A 20,856-nucleotide genomic window follows, 5' to 3' on the forward strand; every position below is an offset into this window, starting at 1 on the left:
AAAAAAAAAAACAAAACCACGAGAGACAAAAACCCATACACACACACACACACTCACACACACCACCACATAAAAAGTAATTGAAAACTTAATTGCAAATTCAAAAAAACAAAAGAAAAGTATTTTCGGACAAACAGACAACCGGATACCGACTATTATTATTATATTGAACGCTTAGGAAGAATCACTTTTAGCCTTATATACAAAACAAAAAACGGAAAACAGAAAACAAACAAAATCCAAGCAACAAACAAAGTATACGTTTAAGGGGGAGAAATAGATGCCTAAGGTTCAAGATTCAAGATATTTAATAATTCAAGAAACAAGAAACATTGTCAATATGGCCGATTCGTAAGTAGAGAGCGATCGAAAGAGAGAGACGAGACACCCACACAGACAGATAGCCAGAGGCAGATCCACAGATCCACACGCTACAGATCCCCACACAGTCGTAGAAATAATTAGAAAACCGCAACAAAAAACCATAACAACAACAACAACATTAATCGACAACCAACTCTTGCAGAAGGGATAACGTTTCGGGACCAGGCACTAGCCCGGCAAACGGTAAGAAAAAAGTACATTCAAGAACATCCCATAGATTAATAGAACATCCAATTTTGTTTGTTTGTTTTTGCATTAAAGGTACCGCCAGTCCGAGCGTCTATCAAGGCCGGCCTCCTTCTGGGAGTTCTTCTGCTGCTGACATAGTCCCCAAGGTTGAGATCAGACAAGATCTGAAGCCATTGCCTCGCATCAAACTAGCTCTAGTGAACGACGGAGCCAGCGAGCCCCCGACGAGAAGCGAAGGAGGAAGCCAGCGAGGAGGAGGAGCAGGGGAACGTGGCTCTCCACGGATCTACGATATTGGATTGGGATTCGAACACGTGTCTTTAAACGGAGCACAGGAAAAAGAAGTCCATCCGGGCGTCCTCTACGAATGCTTGAGCCCAACGACCGGCACTATAACCTACAGTAAGCGAGATCCCGACGACCAGAACGGAGAGAAGGAGTCCACCAAGGCGGCTAAGTCGCTAGAATATCTGACGATACCACAGCTGCTAGACCTTTGCGTGAAGAAGCAGGCCGAAGGGCACGGATCAGAGATCTTGCGGGTGCTCGACCTGCGCACCAAGGAGACGAAGCAGAGGGACGCAGAGCGAGCCCTACGCCATAAGGAGCACTTGCGGGAGCTAGCGCGCTGCCAGCAGCGGCAAAGGCAGAAGGCGCGAGCCCAAGAGCAGCAGTGGCTCGGTAAGGAGAGGCTCAGGAAGAGACAGCAGGACGAGGACAAGGCCGCGAAACAATTGGCGACGCTGAGGAAGGACATTGAGCACCAGATCAAGGTGCAGAAGGACTCGGAGGCGAAGTGGAACCGCATAAAGGCGGAAAGGGATCGAGAATTAGAGCGGCAAGCTGTGTTAAGAAAGCGCGGGCAGAAAGACCAACTGGAGAAAGACGAGCGGCGGCAGAGACTCGACGTGATCAGGCAGATAGAAGAGGAGAGGGAGCTAGAGAAGCGCCAGGAGGAGAAGTTGGAGCTGGAGCTAGAGCAGCAGAGGGAGAGATTCATGCAACACCAGAAGCTGCACACAGAAGCCCTCTACAGCCATCTCCTGTTCGGAGATCTCTATCCGCAGGAGTACAGCAGCAACAGCAACAGCAACAGCAGCACCAGCACCAGCACCACGACGACCTCGTCGACGACATTCCCACACACAGCATCCTTCTGTTCGTCGCTGATGCAAAACGAAATGGTTAGCATACCGATGGCCAATCTGAATGGCGGCCTCAAGGCGGCGTCTGGACCGGCCGGTGCCTCGGCCACTGGCGGTGGCGTGCGATACTTTTCGCAGTTTAGCAAATCGGCCACTGCCAGCACGACCACGATGGTGCACCAGCAGCAGCACCAACAGCACCAACAGCCCCAGCAGCAGCAGCAGCAGCAGCTGCTGCAGCGGAAGCCAACAGCCAATGGCGATCTCCACGCGAATGGCAGAGTGGCGGCTATCGTTCCCAATGGGATGCGCATCAAAACGGAGCAACAAGATATGCTGCTGGAGTCCCTTACTGTGATCAAACCAGATGTGATTACCAAGACGGAGGCCACAGCAGCAGCAGCAGCAGCACAGACACCACCGGCAGTGGCACCGGCAGCAGCAGCAGAGCCAATAGAAGCTGCTCCTGTCTCAGATGCACCATTGGCGCTGCTCAGCAACCAGCAACAGGCAGCAGCAGCAGAGGCAGACGACCCAGAGCTGGACATTGTGATCAACAATGTGGTGTGCTCGTTCAGCGTGCGATGCCACCTCAAGCTAAGGGACATTGCGTTGCGCGGCTGCAATGTGGAGTACCGCAGGGAGAACGGAATGGTAACCATGAAGCTGCGACGTCCCTATACGACGGCCTCCATTTGGTCATCGGGTAGGATCACCTGCACAGGGGCCACCTCTGAGATAATGGTAGGTGCAACCCAACGGAATGCAGCAACTGCCGAGCAAGTCCCTTATCAAATCTCAATTCTTTATTCGTTTCAAAGGCCAAGGTGGCAGCCAGACGGTACGCCCGGTGCCTGGGTAAACTCGGTTTTCCCACACGCTTCCAGAACTTTCGCATCGTGAATGTTCTGGGTACCTGCAGCATGCCCTGGGCCATTAAGATTGTCAACTTCTCGGAGAAGCATCGGGACAACGCCAGCTACGAGCCGGAGTTGCATCCGGGTGTCACGTACAAGATGAAAATGCCAAAGGCCACGCTGAAGATCTTCTCCACGGGAAGCATTACAGTGACAGGTGAGTCTCTCTTTGGCTTTGGCTTTGGCTTTGCCTTTGCCTTTGGCGTTGGCTCTCTCGCCTGAGATTAAAACTTATCCGTTTTACAGCCGCCAGCGTGAATGATGTTGAATCCGCCATACAGCATATCTATCCACTGGTCCATGAGTTCCGCAAGCAGCGATCGCCCGAAGAGCTGCAGCATTTAAGGGCTAAGCAGAACAAAAATGCCGGAATAACTGGCACCCCCGCCGCCGCCAACAACATCACCGATGCCAGCGAAGCCCGGGTACTGGAGGATCAGATCCTCACGCAGTCGAAGACTCAGTCGCGCAGCGATATCTTGGTGAATGCCACCGCTGCCCATAGCAAGTCAATACCTGGCAGTGCGGCTGGGGATCTGGTTAATGCAGCGGTCTGCAATGTGCAGCGGCTGAAGCAGATCGAATCGTATCGCCAGCTGTCGAGTCAGACGCAGGAGGAGCGCCGCCATATACCCTTCCCCAGGGACAAGTCGGAGGCAGGGCTGTTCCCCCATTCGACACCCAGGTCGCCACCGGGCGACAATATCTGTGCCAATGCCCGGCGACGGGCCACCGAGTGCTGGGCCACCAAGCTGCAGAACAAGCGGCCGCGTTACAACGATCCCAGCTTATTGGCGGCGGGCAAGACAACGACATCGACGAGCTCCATTGCCCCCTCCACCGCCTCCTCCTCATCAAATCCCGCCATCCAATCCACCACCACTATCAGCACCACCAGCGCTTCCGCCACCACCATTACGGGCCCCATTCTGCCGCTCTCATCGCTAACGCCCATTGGGACGATCAGTGGCAGCAGGCCATTTGGCCTGATGGCCGCACGCACAATGATCCCAGCCACGGGGACGATTATCAAGATCAAGCAGAGCTGCATTAAGCCACTGAATCGCAATGCTCTGGCCGCATTCACCGCTGCCTCCAGTGGTAGCATCGCTACCGCCGTCAATGCCACTGCCACAGCCACAGCCAACGTTGCTGGTGGCTCTGCTGCTTCTGCTTCTGCCGTCACCCTAGCGGCGATCAAGAGGGAGCGGCAGTTCAGCAGCAACTCGGATTTGGATATTGAAATGGGCTGGCCATGATGTGGGATGATTGAGTGATTGACCAGAGACAGACACGGAGATGGAGAGACGAGAGAGAGACAAAGCGAAAGAGATAGTGAGAGAGGGAGAGAGGAACAATATATCGTCGTTGCCTATGCCAAAATATATAGAAATTAGAGCAAACCCCAAACAAAATACAACAACACAAAAACAAACAGAAAAACACAGAGACCGAAAGAAAAGAAAAGGACGAGATCGTTTCTTTCAGTGTTTCTTGAACTTCATTTTCGATTCGATTCAATTCATGTCTTGTGTTGTTCTCTGCATTTAAACGAAGGAAGGAAACGGAGGACACAAACGCAGAACGAGAATCGCGACTAAAACAAGAGCCAAAAATGTAATACTAAGGTGAGTTCTTCCCCCCGTCGCTCCTCCAATTGGCATCCATGTGCTCACCATCTTCTTTTGCAGATTTATGTGTAATTTCATCCCCCAATCAACAACACACAATCCCACAAGAAAAACAGAGATCAGAGAATGGTATTGCACGTACCATGCGCATCCCACAAGAAAAATGATCCTAGATATAGAATTAAATTTCAACAAATAGGCAATATACGGTTTATATTCTAATATATATTCTATAATACGTAGACATTCAGTTACGTAGACCCCCCCCGCCCCCCCAACCATATGGCTTAGTTTTTTTTTTTTTTGTATTTAGTTATATTTGAACAAACCACCGCCTAATGAAAATGAACATACTGTAAAATGAATCAGATACATCGTATATAGCCAGAAAGAGAGAGAGAGAGAGAGAGAGAGAGAAGCGGAGACGTAGAGTGAGTGGAAGAAGGAAAACATTCAGTCAGTCACCCCCCCCTCACAGCCTTAAACAATAAGCAATAGGAAGTATAGAGAGGAGTAAAAGGCGCACTCAGTGCCTTTAATCAAACACACACATTTGAAACGATTTTGTAAGCCTTAAACCAATCCAAAAACAAACAAGCAATAGAAGCACTCAAGTGCCTTCCAAAAGAATTAAATACGAGACACGCTCACACACACACACACGTTCAAATCATCAGTCAGTCAGTCAGTCAGTCAGTCAGTCAGGCCGTCGGTAAATTGATTTGTTTTCCTTCTTCGAAAGAGATTTCTCCGAAGAGGGGGGGTTCCCAAACACACACACAATTTAGTCTAATTTCAAAAATAATAATATGAATTAAAATATAAATATATATAATTTTTTTTTATTGTTTTGTTTTCACTTTAAGTTCAATTAAGTAATCTTAAGGGCATAAAGCTTCTATCGAACATTCAGATGTTATGGTAGGAAAAACAAAAAAATGTTTCGATTAACACACACATGCATACAATAATACATACATATATATATATATATATATATATATATATATATATATATATATATATATGTGTGTGTGTGTGTGTATATATTTACTATATGCTAAATACATTTAAGCATACGAAACACACCTATATCTGGTCACTTGTAAACCAATAACAAGCAGAACTAATGCTATAGCTGTAGAACTATAGTATAGTAATATTTTTAATTATTTGTAACACACACACACACGCATTATACTATATAAACACACATATACTTTATACATTGCATACACACACCACGAAACACAAAAACACAAACACACACACACACACACACACACAAAATGAAAGGAAACAAAAACAATTATCATGATAGCCTTACACTCAAAGCTTACAAACAGATGACGATTACCGATTACCAACTACCGACTATCGATTACCAATTAACGATGGCGGACGATAATTCTAAGTGTTTATTCTTAATACAATAAGTTTTTTTCTCCTCTTAAAACTATTATCGCATAGGTATCCCAAAACACAGATACAAAAACACACAAACACACATCAATATACATATATTGAACGATAACCAGATATATTTATCGATATATATTTTTTCTTATTTATAATGCAAAACCAACTTAAGTGTAGATTTTAGAAACTTGTTCCTGTGTTGTTAACAAATTGAGAAATGAGAAAGCAAAAAGCATGCATACATTTAGTTGAAGCATGCACACACACACACACATCCACACACAACATGCATACGTACACATGTACATACTATAATTAAGAAATGACAAACAAACGAAAAGCAAACCAACAAATACGAATCGTTAGCAATAATAAAACAAAGCAAAATAAGGATTATCTATCATGTTCTTTCGAGCAGTGTAAGAAACACACAAACAACACAAAAGCAAGCAGAGCCAAAGCAAGCAGTCGAAAGCAAAAACAAAGCAAACATATAATAAAATAAAACCAATACTCATGACAGGCCGGCAGCCCCGCCGCCGCCGCTGCCGTTGTATACCACCACCATAAGTAGTCCTGTAAATAGACTTTTTTTTTTTAAATGCGATTATGTCGTGCCTTCAGCCTTCGACAAGCAGTTACCAGTTAAGCAGTAAAACCGTAAAGCCGTCAGGCAAGCAGTGTAGACAAAAAAGAAACAAACGAATGAAGAGAAAAGCAATCCACTAGCCAATTGTACAATCAATCAATCATTGAAATAGAACTCGCAGCACCCTCCCGAATACATTTGTTGGAATGGAATGGAATGGAATGGAGTGGAACGGAATGTGTGGGGTATGGGGTATCAGAAGATCAACTAGGCATAGGATTTTTGTAAGAACTGCATCAGTTTCTCTATACTATATAAGCAACATAATCACACCCTCGAGGGACCTTAGACATATGAGACCCCCAAAAACGACTATACATATTTCTGTTGTTATGCTTTTCATATCGTTCACACCTTAAGCATGATCAAGAAAATCATACTTCATTTGCTAAGAAAACCAAGAACTAACAATCCAATATATGTAGAAATGTTTTTACATCGGAATATGCCTTTAGGGAACAAATTGCAACAGAACGAGATGGAGATGTGAGTGGGAGGAGCGACTAGCGAGTAGCGAGTAGCGAGAAGGAATGTTGTAAACAATTGCAAAATCGAAGTGCTTGAAATTTAGAATCTAAGAGTAGATCTTAAGCTAGAACGAAACACACACAAAAACCAACAACCATTAACCATTAACCAATTGAAAATGAAACAAAAAAAAACAAAACAGAATACTAATGTCTAAGCCAAAATGCATATAGCAATTTAAGAACTAGAATCCTGGAAGAGTAAGCCCCTAAGGATCCCCGAGATACCCGCAAAATCGATCTGTGTGTAGATAGATAGAAGAAGAGATAGAAGATAGAAGGGCAAGACAACAAATATTACAAGAAAGTTGAGATTCTTATCGAAAGGTGTGCATATATGACATATGACATACACTTTAAACTGCCTTTGAAAATAACAAAAACAAAAGCCTAGGATTATAGGAAATTTATGAAAGAAACTAATTATATACACACGACAAATATGAAAGAAAGAAAATTAAATGAAATGAAATGCTTAGCAGAACGGAGCAGATGAGTGGTGAATGATGAATGATGAATGATGCTTATGATTATTGAATTATGTATGTAGCTATGACGACCCCGAGTATGACAAAAAACCGTACTAATTTTTTGTGTTGCTATTTTCTGTAATAACAATAAGCCAACAGAGAAAGACCACAAGTAGTTGTAGAACGAACACCAGATAAAGGAGCAGGAAGGAGGAACACGCCTAACTAATGTGTATTTGGTTTCATATATAGAACACTTTTGAAAGAAACAACAAAAAAGTAAATATAGTTATATAGTATACACTACAATACAAGTACGAGTATGAGTATGAGTATGAGTATGAGTATATATATTTTTTATTATTATTACGTATTTAAACAGACGAGAGAACAATGAAACAATGTAAGATGGATGGTGTGTGGATGGAAAGAAATCAACAAAATAGCATAATTCTGTTTTTGTTTTGCCGTAAAGACTGCATTATACCAACAATTAATTATATACACAATTATTATATATCAATTTATATATAATAAATAATGTGTAAAGACGATCGAGATCGAAAGAGAGAGAGAGATGTGAGATGAAGAAAGGAAAGATGTTTAGGCATTAAAACAGAACAATTGATAAATAAACTTAAAAAAAAAAATGATAAAAAAAATATGAAAAATATTAAACAAAAACCAAGAAACATTTATTTATTAGCACCTAAGCGCACTGGACCAGAGAGAGAGACAGAGAAACAGAGAGAGAGATCCATAGATCCAGCGATCCATCGTTCCATCGATCCATCGATCCCCAAGGATTCAGATTCAGATCCAGATCCAGAGCCTTAGAGGCTCTCTATACCGACGCGATCTATACAGAACGAAAAGCAAAATAATGATGTGAAAACAACCTTACCAAAACGTGCTAACCCCAGGGGGATTTCCCTTCCATTCATAGTTAAGAAAGGCGGATTGTAATACACCACACCACACCCCCAAAATCACCAAATTGAAAGATAAATCTATTGGTATTAGTCGTAAGTTTAGATGATAGTACTACTACCCCCATGGCAGTAGTTTGAATAAGAAAAGAAACAAAAAAACTAAAAGTTCGATTTCGATTTCGGCAGAGAGGTCTCCTCTCCGGTTGCATACTAATCGTATGGGTATAGGTGTGTTCTTTGTTGGATTTTCGAGAGTTTGTAATGGTTTGCATACTGCATCTACTATATCAAGCAATTGCCAATGTACACATAGTATATATATATATATCTACCATATACATATGCCACACAAAAAAAGGCAGAGAACTCATCTGATATGCATATGTATGTTTAGTTCCACGTATGTTTTAGCGTCTCCGAAGTCCGAACTGCAGTCCCCGACAGCAAACCAACACAAAAGCCAACCAAATGAAAGCAATTTGTTTGAATAAAACTCAAATACATAAATATGTGCGTTTTTCTTCATTATAAATATGTTTAAAACATGAAAATCAATCGAATTCTGCGAGGCCTAACAGGGAAATTGATAGCCGAACGGCAGGATGTTAAGCCAGGAGGCAACAGCTACTATGCGTCAAAGACCATACATAGACTGCTGATCAGTGATCACATAATATATACCGGCTCTTGGTCGCCCTCTGAGCCCACTAATAGGTAGCAGGATGTGTAAATGAAGTAGGCGACGGCCACGATGGTGTTGAGGTCAATGTAGTATAGATAGTAGATGATGAAATTGTTGCACCACACCTCCACAAAGGGCGTCCGCTCGTGGAGTATCGTGGTGGAAATGAGCAGAACCACAGCCAGGACAGTGCCCACAAGCATCATCTACCAGGGATAGTACAGTAGATATGCATAATCGGAATTACGTAGAGAGGAGCGGAAGGGTTCCCGTCACTCACCCCATTGGATGTGACCTGATTGATCTGAAAGTGGCTCACGTACTTGGCCCTCATCATAATCATGACAAGAAACGAATAGACCAGGGTCAGCACCACCGTCCAGCGCATATAGAAGAGCTCCAGGCAGGTGAGATGCGGCAATTGGATGTTGTCCACAATTATGGTCCTGCTGCAGCGTTCGGAGATGGAGCTGTCGTCCGACACACGCACAGCCACATGAACGGAGGCATCCGCATGGATGTGTACAATCTTGTTGAGCATGTGGAGGGTACCAAAGCAGGCAATCTGGAGGAGGATCAGGATCAGGATCAGGACCAGGTAAAGCATCATCAATGGGGCTTGGCTCTTCCACACTCACAAAGGAACTCAGCGACAATAGGCCGAAGCTCAAGTCCAGGGCCCGACACATCATTCGATTCGATGCGATTCGATCTTGTTGCAATCAGCTGCCAGAAACGACTGGCCGAGCCAGAGCGAAGTCCATGCCTGAACAGCCGCACCCCCGCTGGAGCTGCGATTGGAGGGTGGGGATGGGAATGGGAATGGAATTGGAATTGGATGCGTTGTCGGTATGGCAGCTGGATTGCTGTTTGGAGCAGGTGTAAACAGTTTTATTTTACACATGTTTTTTCTTGCGACTAAATGCTTAATCATACAAAATGATGGCGATTCCCCCGGGGTATTGGGTAATGTGGGTTTGTGCGTGCGGGGATGGGCGTGGGAATGGGTCATGGGTCATGGACTGTGCATGGATGAGGCTTTAAAATTAGTCAACTTTTTGGAGTATATCAAATGTAGTATATGATCCTGGAAGAAGCGCTGGAGAAAGGGCAGACAGGATAAACTACTGGCTAAACTTGACGCCAATATTGTTGACGCGCGTCTGCATGTGCTGTAGGACATCCTGCGAGAAGTCCTCGATGGTGGTGAAGCGGCTCTTCTGGAAGCTGAAGATGTCGCCCAGGAAGGACAGTAGCTGCTCGCGAAAATAGTGACAAATGTCCCGCAGATTCTCGTTGGGCCCAAAGAAGCCCCAGGCCATCAGCGGTGATATCTGCTCGGATATCACATAGAAATGCGACATGAAGCCATGGGGGAACTTAAGCATGCGCTTCTTGGCCTTCAACACCGACCACACGGCCGTCGTGAGAGCCTGCCGAAAGGAGAACGACAATATGAATAGTCTTAACGGCGCTGGGTTTCGTTTCTTACCGTCTCTTTGAATCCGTTGGATAACCAACGATTTTGAACCACAGCCGTGACACTGGCTGGCGGTGTGTCCAGATCCTTGAACGAGTCCAGGATGATGAAGTCCAGGCAGATGTCGTAAAAGGTCATTGCCTTGACGTTGCGCTGCTCCAGTTCCATTTGGATGCAGGGCCATGCATTGGGGTCCTTCAGGAAGTTCACCATGTCCTCGTAGCCAACGAGAAACTCCTTCGTGTCCTTGTCGCCCAGACAGAGCAGATCGGTGAGTATCTGCCTGCCTGCATCGCAGATCCACTGACCAACAGCGGGGTCCTTGAAGAGAAACTGAAATGCCAGACGGACGCAGTGAAGCTTGGCCAGGTACTCGGTGTCGGTGCTGCAGTGCACCAGCTCCGCTCGAATGGTTCGGCAGGGCACTGTGTACTCATCGTGGTGCTTCAGGGCGCTCTGGAACAGCGGATACTCCTCGTACGAGGTCTCGATGAAGCCCTCAAATTCGCGCAGATCGGCCACCTGGTCGAGGGCCGAGGCGAAGCTCTCCGCCGAATCGAAATTAGGATCGGAGCCGGCGCGACTGAGCACGCTGCCCGATTTTCGAGAGATGCGGTCATCGTCATCGCCGCCGATGCCACCGCCAGCGGTGAGGCGATCCTCCTCGGCCTCGTCTATGGAATGTTCCTCGCGAAAAAGCACCGATCGCTGGTCAAGGAAGAGCAGCTCGCTCTGCTCTTGCAGCGTGTAGGCCATCTCCAGAAGGTTCTGGATCTCGCGACAGAACTCCGAGTCCTCGGCGGTGGTCAGCGAGGCTGGAAATCCGCCCGGCCAATAGTGTGCGGCTAGAGCATCCTCCCAGAAGTTGATCACCGTGTCCAGGGCCTCCATTCCCATTACGCCCAGCTGCTGGACGGTCAGCTGGGTGACTGCTGTGGGCACAGCATTCGGTCCACCACCACTGGGCCCCATAATGCCAATGGAGCCGGATGCCATTGACAGCCGATCGGAGTAGGCGATTGTGGAGCCCACCGGGCTGCCAGAGCGTGCCGATGCCTTGGAGCCGGCAATCGATAGCAGATCGTTGGGACTGCGCATACTGTTCCGTGTCCGACGATTTGTGTACTTCCTGGGACGACGCGGTGGACGTGGCGGCTTGCGGCGACGCAGGAAACGCGATAGGACGCCCATCAGAGCCACACCAGCGGTCAGTGAGAAGATGACGACCTGGACAATGATGTTTCAGAACGTCAGTGTAGTGGAAGAATAATAATCAGAATTGCTACTGCTTCTGCTTACCTTTGTGGTGGTGGAGACACGAAACGGCAGCAGGCTACCGCTCCATGTTGCCGGCACGTTGCGATGCATGCTATTTGAATTTTGAACACTTTCGATTTGGATGGGACGATTGGGAATACTTTTTGTACGGATGGCTCCCTGCCTGATCTGCTCTCTCTTTCTCTCGCTGATTGTGTGCGTGCTTTGAGGTTAAGCCCCGCCGATACCAGCGCCAATACTTGGCCCGCACATTGGCCACTAGGCTGTTGCTTTGCTCATCGGCTCGGGCCTGCCCTTTGGAGTTTGTTGTTTTGCCCCCTTGTTTTCCTCGAAAAAACTATGGTTTGGCAGTCACTTTTGCACGAACTGATTGCCTTGGTTTACTGGGTGTGCTGTGGAGATGAAAAGGGTTCTTTTACATAGGTTTTCCTTGCTGCTGGTCAGTCAAAACTTTCACTTTTAGGCCTGAAAACAACAAATTGCATCACAACGTTGGGGGGGCGCGCGGCGCCAGAGGGCCATCAGCTGTCACCCGTGTGTTTACCAGGGCTGGCTCGACAAGTCGATAGCTATCGCCGTGACGATATATCTTGAATACTTTTCGGTATTTTTCGGTATATTTTATAATCAATAACAGCATCGATATTTCGAAATTGATGTCGTCAGTATATTTAAGGAATATTTTTAAAATGAAACCGTATACTTTGGTATAGTTCTCAGTGTCAGACGCCGTCACACTGAAGGCTAAATCTTGTTTGTAAATTTTGGTTAAAATCGTATAACTCGTAAATCCCGTGTCGAACAAAACGCTAAGCAGTCGTGTTAAAGGTAAGATAAAAGAGAAAAGGTGATTACCGAGAGGTTCCTCCGGAAGCCGCATTTTGCTGGCCTGTCTTCCATGTGGATTTGCCTAAAAAATGGCCGAGCTTACCGAAATCCGCTCATCGCGTCACTTTTTTTTTTGCGTCTGTTGCTGCCTGCACTGGTATTGGACATAAACCTGTGTTTGTGGCTGTGTGTGTGTTCGCGCTGTATTCTGTATAACAGGGCTTATACCGTGTGTGTACCGTTTTCCCCGCAGCATCATCGGCAGCCGGTGCTACCCTAACATTACAGATGTCCTACTTTGGCGTCTACATTCCGCCGTCCAAGGCTGGCTTTGAGGGCACCGCGTCACAGTGTGCGGGCTCCATAGCGGCGGTGAATATCAAGCCAGGCCCAGAGTCGTCGTCGGCCACCAGCAACAGCACGACAGTCACAGCGACAGCAGCATCGTCAAGAGCATCAGATAATCTCAACGTGGACAACTATGAGGATCCCGAATATCCACGTAAGTGCGTTGTTACTTGTTTCAGCTGCAGCTACAGCTATTTGGCGGGGGGGACGCTTGTTGCTTCCATAGAGCGCGCGCGCGCGGTGTGTGCACACAGCCATGACTAAGTGTTTGTGTGCAAATGCGTGTGTGTGAGTGAGCAAATCCCAAGAAATTCGCGAGGTTTTCGCAGCTGTTTCGCTCTCCCAGTCGATTCCACCACAATATCGTATATCGCCCCTATATGGCAATAAATTGGCACACCCACAAACCCCTACCCCTTCGATCGGTCTGCTGTTACTTTTCCTCTGCCTTGGCGTAATCCAATTAAATGCCTTTACCCGCGATTAACTTTGGCTGCCTTTGTTTGCGAGGTACACCGAACAGATGGCCCCCTGCCTCTCATCAACAGGACCTTGAACTGCCGCCCACCAACACGACGCACATTTATTGTTGCCTTTACATTGCGCTTTTCCTTAATATGTACATATATTCTTCAGTTTTCGAGTGTTATTTATAAAGCCAGCTGCACAGTAGTACCAACCAAAAACAAAACAGTGTGTGCGTGTGCGTATGCGTATGCCCCGGATTCAATATTTATATATCCCCAGCTAATGTGTCGAATGCTCCCCGGAACAATGTGGGTTGTGTGCCTCTCTCTGTTCCTGTGCCTGTGCCTGTGCCTGTGCCAGTCCCTGTGACTGTTTGTTAGCCCCTGCCAACAACAACAAAAACCCCAACAAAAATAAAAACAAAAGCAAAAGAAGGGTACAAGAACGTAGAACAAAATCATCTGCGAATAGTCGAAATGTTTATACCCTTCATCACCTTTATTTGGCAACTAAAATTTGTTCCATGACCACATTTACGATACTTTAACATTGAATGGAGTTCCGTCCTAAATTCAATCGATCTTTACTGTAAACTACAGTAATAGCTATGGGGAATTTAGCCCATAAAGAGACACTATCGATTCCCAATATAGCAATAGCAATATGACGATCTACAATACCAGAACAACTACTAAAGCTACAACAGATGGATATCTCAGGGAAATTCCATTCCACAGAAAGCTCTTCTGTTTTTATTCCTTTACAAGCACAGTTTCCGTGGAATTCGGTGAAAAGTCTGAAATGTGGCAAAACACCTGAAAATCCAGCGAAATACCCTGTGCATTTAGCAAAAGGCAGGGAAATGTCAGGGCTTTGTGCCAATAACTGCGTCACACGCATGGTGGTGCCCCTGCCCCCTCCCCCTCCCCCTCCTCCTCCCGCCGTGCCAGCCAGCCGCCTCTTTGTTTTTGTTGTGGCTGTTGCTCCCTCCGCGCATTGGATTTTGTTTTGCTTACCACATTTCGCGCCTCATCTGGCAATCATTCCGCTCATTCGTTTCATTTGTCGCTTCGCCATTTTCCCCAGTTTCCCATTTCACCATTTCATTATTCTCCGCTGCTCTGCCATTCGAATGGCGTGACCAGTCGCGTCGCGTCGCGTCTACTGTTCTGCTGGTAGCTAGATCTCATTTATTAATGGTACAACAATCTTCTGATTTTGAATTTGATGCCAACACCACCCACAGCCGACTCGCCCCTGTGGCTGATCTTTACCGAAAAAGCCAGGGCGTTGGAAGTGCTGCGACACTACAAGGATGCCCGCCTGCGTGAGTTCCCCAATCGCGAGCAGGCAGAAAGTTACGTGCAGTTTGGATTCGAGAGCATCGAGTCGTTGAACCGATTTGGCTGGGCCAAGCCAGTGAGCAGTAAGTGCAGACAGAGAGACAGTCACCAGTTCCCACTGGAGATCTAATATTTTTTTTTTTTTCCTTTTCCCATCCATCCAGAGCCCCTGGCGATGAGCAACAACTTTAAGCCGTCGTCATCGGGATCGACGGACGGTCCGTACTCCACCTCGCCCACTGCCACCGCCACCTCCAGCAACAGCAGCGGCAGCGGCAGCGGCAGCAGCAGCAGCAGCAGCAGCAGCTGTATCAGTAGCCTGGCCGCCTCCATGTCGAATCTGCTGATTGTGAATCCTCCAATATCGACGCTACCCAGCATTTCCATCAACATAAGCAGCAACAAAAGTGCCACCAGTGTGCCGATCAACGACAGTGCCAGCGGAAGCAGCACTACCACAAACAGCGGCAGCAGCACTGGCACTGGGACTGCGACTGGGACTGCGACTGGGACTGCGACTGGGGCCAAGCACGAGACAGCAGGAGCTAGCAGTTCCAGCAGTGAGCGTCCACCATTCCGGGCACCCACCAAGCAGGAGCTTGTCGAGTTCCGCAAACAAATCGAGGCTGGGAACATCGAGCGGCTGCAGCGAATTGTCTGGGAGAACCCCCGCTTTCTCATCAGCAACGGGGACACCCCCACCAGCCTGAAGGAGGGCTGTCGCTACAATGCCATGCACATTTGCGCGCAGTTCAATCAGGCGCGTGCAGCCGAAGCGATCCTGAAGATCCTCACCAATCGCGAGTTCACACTTCAATATGTCGGCAAGAAGGCCAGCGGGCAGATGTGCGCCACGCTAAACGACAACCTGCTCGACTACTATTTGAATATGCCCGACAAGGCGCGCGGTGAAACGCCCTTACATTTTGCGGTGAAGAATGGCCACGTGGCCGTCGCTGAGGTCCTCCTTTCGTATCCACAATGCAAGTCGCTAATCAACTTGGAGGGCAAAGAGCCGAAAGAAGTGAGTTGTTTGCTGTACAGAAAATAAATCAAATCACTTTGCAATCTCTCATCTCTATGTTGTACCCCACAGATCATTTGTCTGCGCTCACCGCACGCCCCGCCCGCGGTTGTCAACAAGCTGGAGCTGCTATTGGGAGACCCACACTATGTGCCCGTGCTGAGGTCCGTCGCAAATGAGGTGCCGCCACAGGTGGGCCAGCCCTTTACGCCTAGCGAACCGCCGGTAAGTCGTGGTGGAGGAGGAGTTACCTCTCTGTATCTGTATCTGTATTTGTATCTGTATCCCCATTAGAACTTGAAGCAAAAAACAAGGGAATGCGAGGGCCTCACCATGGACCTGACCATCAGCGCTTTGGCGGGACCCATGCCCCGCGAAAAGGCCATGCATTTCTATCGTCGCTGGAAGACGCCGCCTCGCATTGCCTGCAATAATTTAAGTCCATTGGCCTTCTCGCCGTTTGCGTCGCCGCTGAAGGTGACGCCTAACAAGTCCATCTTCAATCGCAGCCCGAATGGCAATGGGGGAGCAGATTTGTGTGTGGCATCGACACCCGTGGGTCGGCGTGCGCTCTTCAGCCCGAAGGCAGGGGCCAGCTGCTCGCCGAAGCCTTTGTTCCTGAACGGCAAAGATTGCGAGAACAACAATAACTACAACAGCGAGCCGATGGGGCCACCGATGGAGATACCAGTGACACCGATGCGTCTGAACAGACCGGATCTATTTTTGGCCTATCGCGGGGACGTCCAGTCCTCGCCCTGTAATAGCACATGGCTCGGCGACGAAAGCATCGGTATAGATGTGAGCTCGCAGTCATACATGAACGATAGCTTGCGTGAGCGTCACATCAAGAACTCGGACATCGAGAAGGGTCTAGAGATGGTGGGCAGACAGCTGGCACGCCTGGAGAATCTCGAGTGGCGCGAGTACTGGGACTTTCTCGACTCGTTCGTTGACATCTCCAGCGAGAGTGGCCTGCAGCAACTGGAGGGCTATCTGCAGCAGAAGGCGGAGCAGGCCCAGGCCGAGAGGTCCGATCCAATGTATTTTGAGGCACAGATTGACGAGTATTTGGATATGGTAATCGCGGATCATCATCAGAATCAGCAAAGGCATGGCAAGGGCCAGGCTGTGGCGGCATCCGCTGCTGGTTCTGGTTCTGGCTCTGGCTCTGGTCCCAGCCCCACCACCCAGGTGATGACGCCATACACATGCGTGGAGAACTCTCTGCAGGTGTTCGCCAAGCGCATCACCAAGACCCTCATGAACAACATCGGCAACATGGTGTCGATCAACGACACCCTGCTCTGTGAGCTTAAAAGACTGAAATCGCTGATCGTCAGCTTCAAGGATGACGCCCGATTCATCAGCGTTAACTTCACCAAGGTCCACTCCCGCATTGCCCATCTGGTGGCCAGCTATGTGGCCAATTCGCAGGAGGTCAATGTAGCCATTCTCATTCAGCTTCTCCAGATGCTGCGCCGTCTCCTCCAGCTGCACGACGACCGTCGTGATCATTTGGGCTGCGTCTGTGGCAGCCTGGTGCTGATGCTCGAACAGGCTCCGGTCCATGCCGCCCAGCTGCCCGATGCCCTCAAGACCGAGAGTCTTTGTTCGGCCGCCTGGAATACGGAGCAATCGTGCCCCTGTATTTGGGATGCGAATCTCAGTCGAAAGACCAGTCGACGAAAGCGCACGGAATCGATGAAGCGTGCAGCACAGGCCTCCCAGGCCTCCCAGGCCTGCCAGGCCCAGGACTCCCCAGCACCGGGTTCTCCAACAGCCACAGCCACAGCGGCCATCGTTTTACGTTCCAAAGTCGAGGAATGGCCCTGGCAATTTCGTTCACGCCGCAGCCGCCCAAACAGCGACAACGACGACGATGAGGACAACATTGGGGAGGCTTTCTTTGTAAGTAGAAACGATAAATAAAACCAAGCCTGTGCTCATTTTGTGGCCTCCTTCCAGTACGATTGCAGCAATGTGCAGCAGCAGGACAGCAGTAGTGATGACGAGGAGCTGTTTTGCACTCCGCCGGAGAGCATGTCACCGCGTACATCCATCTCTCCGGAGCCTACAAGCCTACACTACAAACTCTTTATCTTTGGGTAAGTTTCAACAATAATATCCCATAATAATATCGATCGCAACTAAATCGCAACCGAAACCGAAACCGAAACCGAAACCCTTGCAGTAACGAGCCAACCAAGCGTGATTTGGATATCCTCAATGCCATTTTCCATGTGGATGTGGAGAAGGAGACACTGCCGCACGTGCACGCCTGGAAGACGGCCATGGAGAGCTACTCCGCAGTTGAAATGGATCTGTAAGCTACTCTATCCCTTCTTTTTTCAGTATTGTGCATTACCAAATGTTTTTTCTCTCGCAGTTTCCCATCGCCAACAAATATTCAGAAGACGCACAAGCCCATCCTGTGGACCGGCCCCGGCCCCTCCAAGACTTCGGAGGGCAGCGGCACCATTAGCACCAAACACAACCAAAGCTCGATTCATCCCAAACGCCTGTTTTCTACACCCAAACTCAATGCGGTGTCATCGTTCGGACGTCGTGGGTCTGGCCCAGGAGCGGCACCATCGACGCCGCCAAAGCCAGCGCGTTTACCACGGTCCCCCGGCCAGTCGAATGGCATAGATGTTAGCGTACCGAAGGATGTGCCAGTAAGCACGCCAGTCGAGATAACCGCATCAGCAGTGTCCCCAATGCCGGCTTTTGCAGCGGCCGCAGCGGCAACCGTCTCGCAGTCATTCCAAACGCCACTCAACAAGATGCGCGGTCTGTTCAGCAAGTACCGCGAGAGTAGGACCACCATTGATGATTCGCCGATCGTCAATATCAATGGGCAGCAGCCACGCAGATCATCGCTGACCCTGGGGAACAGCAGTGATTAGGAGATGTCACACAGCCCCCAGACAACACCATACCACGGCACACCACACACCACACACCACACCACACCACACTGTCCACAGTTCTTTTTGGTTTTTTTTGTGTTATGTTGCAGACGTTCGTCCGTTGACGTCCAGTCCCAAGTTCATATATTCATATATTAAATTGTCGATTTAAAAGAGAGTTTGTGTTCAAGTGTAAGCTATGTTGAATTAATTATGGTATATATATATACCTTTTATATACCCGTCTATGAAACGTCTATGATGAAACAAAGCACGAAGCAGAATGAAATGAAGTGGCATGTGAAAGAAACTAGATTTATATTAACTTTTTTTGTTAAAATTACTGTAAAGAACATAAGCATAATTTAATTATAAACAACATAATCAACAGTATTCGTTATAACGTTCGGATTTTTAATTAAAATTAAGCCTCAGAATAGGGGGACACACTTTACACTCCCTACTCATTCAGATTATATTTTTCCGGTTCCTTTTCCATATGTAATGGTTCTTGCTCCGGAGCTCTTAATTGAGAGTGTTTCGTTCGGAGAGCTCAAAGAATTGCCTCAGAGGCAACCAAAAGGAGCCAAACATACTGAGAGCCAGAGTTCCCTGTGGACCTCTGACTTGCTTCTTAATACCTAAGGTATTACAGAAGATTCTGGGGAGGGGTATTATCTTGAAACACTCGACGCTGATAAGCTGATTGCTGAGCTCAGCAACAAGAAGATTCTCTTCTCAGATACTAAAATTCTATCGAATACATCTTAGTTACTCGATATTTAGTCACTTAAACAAACCAGCCGGAACAATGAAACTCAATATTCTGGAACGAGATACGAGAGAGATACGATCATATATCGCAGAACAAAGTAAGTCATTTTTGTTTGTTAAAAAGTTACAATGCACATTCGAAATAGTTTCAAAATTAAATAGCTCCTGAAAATAGTTCCGAGTTGTCCGGCAAATTCATCAGCATGCTCGGGAAACAGTTCCAGAGCTCGGCCATTTCTCAATGCCGTGTCTGCTGGCGGCTCTACCAAGCGACCCCTGGCCAAATGCAGACGGTAAGAGTCTAGGGTCAATGAGGTAGGTGTTCCAGTCGATTAATCGTTGTTTTCTTCCAGCGCCAGTTCCGGGTGGCAGTGATTGGGGCGGTCGGAGGCATTGGCCAGCCACTGTCGCTTCTGCTGATGGCCAACAAGCTGGTGACCGAGCTGGTCCTGCATGACCTCACGGCTACCAAGGGCTTCGGGCAGGATCTGTCGCACATCGACAGGGCGTGCCAGGTGAAGTCGTTCTTCGGAGAGGACCAGATGGAGTCGGCCATAAAGGGTGCTGACATCGTGATGATTACCGCGGGAATGCCGCGAAAGCCGGGCCAGACCAGGGACTTCCTGTTCGACACCAACGCCCCGATAGTGGCAAAGGCCGCCGGCCTGGTGTCCCAGCACGCGGCCCACGCGCTTGTGGGGATCATCACTAATCCGGTGAACGCCGTGGTGGCTGTTGCGGCGGAGGCGATGAAGAAGGCTGGCTACTACGACCCCGAGCGGCTCTTCGGAGTGACCACACTGGATGTAGTGCGGGCCGAGAAGTTTATTGGGGACCACATGAGCATCCATCCAGGGAAGGTTCGGATACCAGTGATCGGAGGCCACGCCGGCACCACTATCGTTCCCATCTTCTCCCAGTGCCAGCCGCCATTCGAGGGAGACGAGAAGTGCATCGCGTCGATCGTCAAACGCATCCAGACAGGCGGCGATGAGGTGGTTAAGGCCAAGGCTGGACAGGGCTCCGCCACCCTCTCGATGGCCTACGCGGCTGCCCGTTTCACCAACGCTTTAATGTTAGGTCTCAAGGGCGAGCCGGGGCCGCCCGAGTGCGCATACGTGCAGTCCGACGCCACCGAAGCCCCGTTCTTCTCCACTCCACTCACCCTCGGTCCCAAGGGCATTGAGGAAAACCATGGCCTGCCAGAGCTGGATGAATGCGAGAAGGAGCAGCTGAAGGTAGCCGTCGACGCGTTGAAGAAGTCCGCCGCCAAGGGCGTGAAGTTCATGGAATAATTAACACATTCCCAAGTACAACGAGTAACTGTAGATGATAATGGTGTTGAAGGTCAGTGTCCGCATGGTTGAGTCGGTAGTCTCAATCTCCTATCTCTCGATCTCCACGTGACGAGTGTCCGCCTTACACTGGCGTGTGTATGGTGTCCGAGAAAAGTACA

The 20,856-nt window shown here is 48.3% G+C and overlaps 6 protein-coding genes across 7 annotated transcripts; 4 read left to right on the forward strand and 2 right to left on the reverse strand.

Moving 5' to 3' along the window:
* The first annotated feature begins 40 nt into the window (after nucleotides 1-40).
* On the forward strand, nucleotides 41-1,485 carry LOC113566278. The gene is made up of 4 exons (XM_026991242.1): nucleotides 41-351; nucleotides 527-567; nucleotides 646-1,369; nucleotides 1,440-1,485. Exons 1-4 carry the CDS (start codon nucleotides 281-283, stop codon nucleotides 1,483-1,485), a joined length of 882 nt encoding a protein of 293 aa, XP_026847043.1. The 5' UTR covers nucleotides 41-280.
* LOC6597721 lies at nucleotides 1,004-4,535 on the forward strand. Its single transcript, XM_026991262.1, has 4 exons — nucleotides 1,004-2,462; nucleotides 2,540-2,792; nucleotides 2,882-4,263; nucleotides 4,327-4,535. The coding sequence occupies exons 1-3, from the start codon at nucleotides 1,572-1,574 to the stop codon at nucleotides 3,892-3,894; spliced, it is 2,157 nt and encodes a 718-aa protein (XP_026847063.1). The 5' UTR covers nucleotides 1,004-1,571; the 3' UTR covers nucleotides 3,895-4,263; nucleotides 4,327-4,535.
* A 4,231-nt stretch (nucleotides 4,536-8,766) lies between these two features.
* LOC6597720 lies at nucleotides 8,767-9,634 on the reverse strand. Its single transcript, XM_026991165.1, has 3 exons — nucleotides 9,584-9,634; nucleotides 9,226-9,510; nucleotides 8,767-9,151 (listed from the first exon to the last, which is right to left on the reverse strand). Exons 1-3 carry the CDS (start codon nucleotides 9,632-9,634, stop codon nucleotides 8,930-8,932), a joined length of 558 nt encoding a protein of 185 aa, XP_026846966.1. The 3' UTR covers nucleotides 8,767-8,929.
* Nucleotides 9,635-10,069: 435 nt separating this feature from the next.
* Nucleotides 10,070-12,225, reverse strand: LOC113566265 (mitoguardin). 2 transcript variants are annotated; one of them, XM_026991160.1, is made up of 4 exons: nucleotides 12,161-12,225; nucleotides 11,725-12,095; nucleotides 10,438-11,652; nucleotides 10,070-10,378 (listed from the first exon to the last, which is right to left on the reverse strand). In XM_026991160.1, exons 2-4 carry the CDS (start codon nucleotides 11,791-11,793, stop codon nucleotides 10,070-10,072), a joined length of 1,593 nt encoding a protein of 530 aa, XP_026846961.1. In that variant the 5' UTR covers nucleotides 11,794-12,095; nucleotides 12,161-12,225. The 2 variants fall into 2 exon arrangements, with proteins under 2 accessions (XP_026846961.1, XP_026846960.1); XM_026991159.1 differs by having other exon boundaries at nucleotides 11,725-12,216.
* Nucleotides 12,226-12,452: 227 nt separating this feature from the next.
* Nucleotides 12,453-19,019, forward strand: LOC6597719. The gene is made up of 9 exons (XM_026991243.1): nucleotides 12,453-12,531; nucleotides 12,785-13,033; nucleotides 14,594-14,766; nucleotides 14,956-15,714; nucleotides 15,787-15,939; nucleotides 16,009-17,625; nucleotides 17,683-17,822; nucleotides 17,909-18,040; nucleotides 18,104-19,019. Exons 2-9 carry the CDS (start codon nucleotides 12,820-12,822, stop codon nucleotides 18,621-18,623), a joined length of 3,708 nt encoding a protein of 1,235 aa, XP_026847044.1. The 5' UTR covers nucleotides 12,453-12,531; nucleotides 12,785-12,819; the 3' UTR covers nucleotides 18,624-19,019.
* A 547-nt stretch (nucleotides 19,020-19,566) lies between these two features.
* On the forward strand, nucleotides 19,567-20,695 carry LOC113566279 (malate dehydrogenase, mitochondrial-like). The gene is made up of 2 exons (XM_026991244.1): nucleotides 19,567-19,693; nucleotides 19,754-20,695. Exons 1-2 carry the CDS (start codon nucleotides 19,604-19,606, stop codon nucleotides 20,693-20,695), a joined length of 1,032 nt encoding a protein of 343 aa, XP_026847045.1. The 5' UTR covers nucleotides 19,567-19,603.
* Nucleotides 20,696-20,856: the final 161 nt, after the last annotated feature.

Source organism: Drosophila persimilis, unplaced genomic scaffold, assembly GCF_003286085.1.
Source record: "Drosophila persimilis strain 14011-0111.01,24,50 unplaced genomic scaffold, DperRS2 tig00000653-arrow-arrow-pilon, whole genome shotgun sequence".
NCBI classification, from domain to species: domain Eukaryota; kingdom Metazoa; phylum Arthropoda; class Insecta; order Diptera; family Drosophilidae; genus Drosophila; species Drosophila persimilis.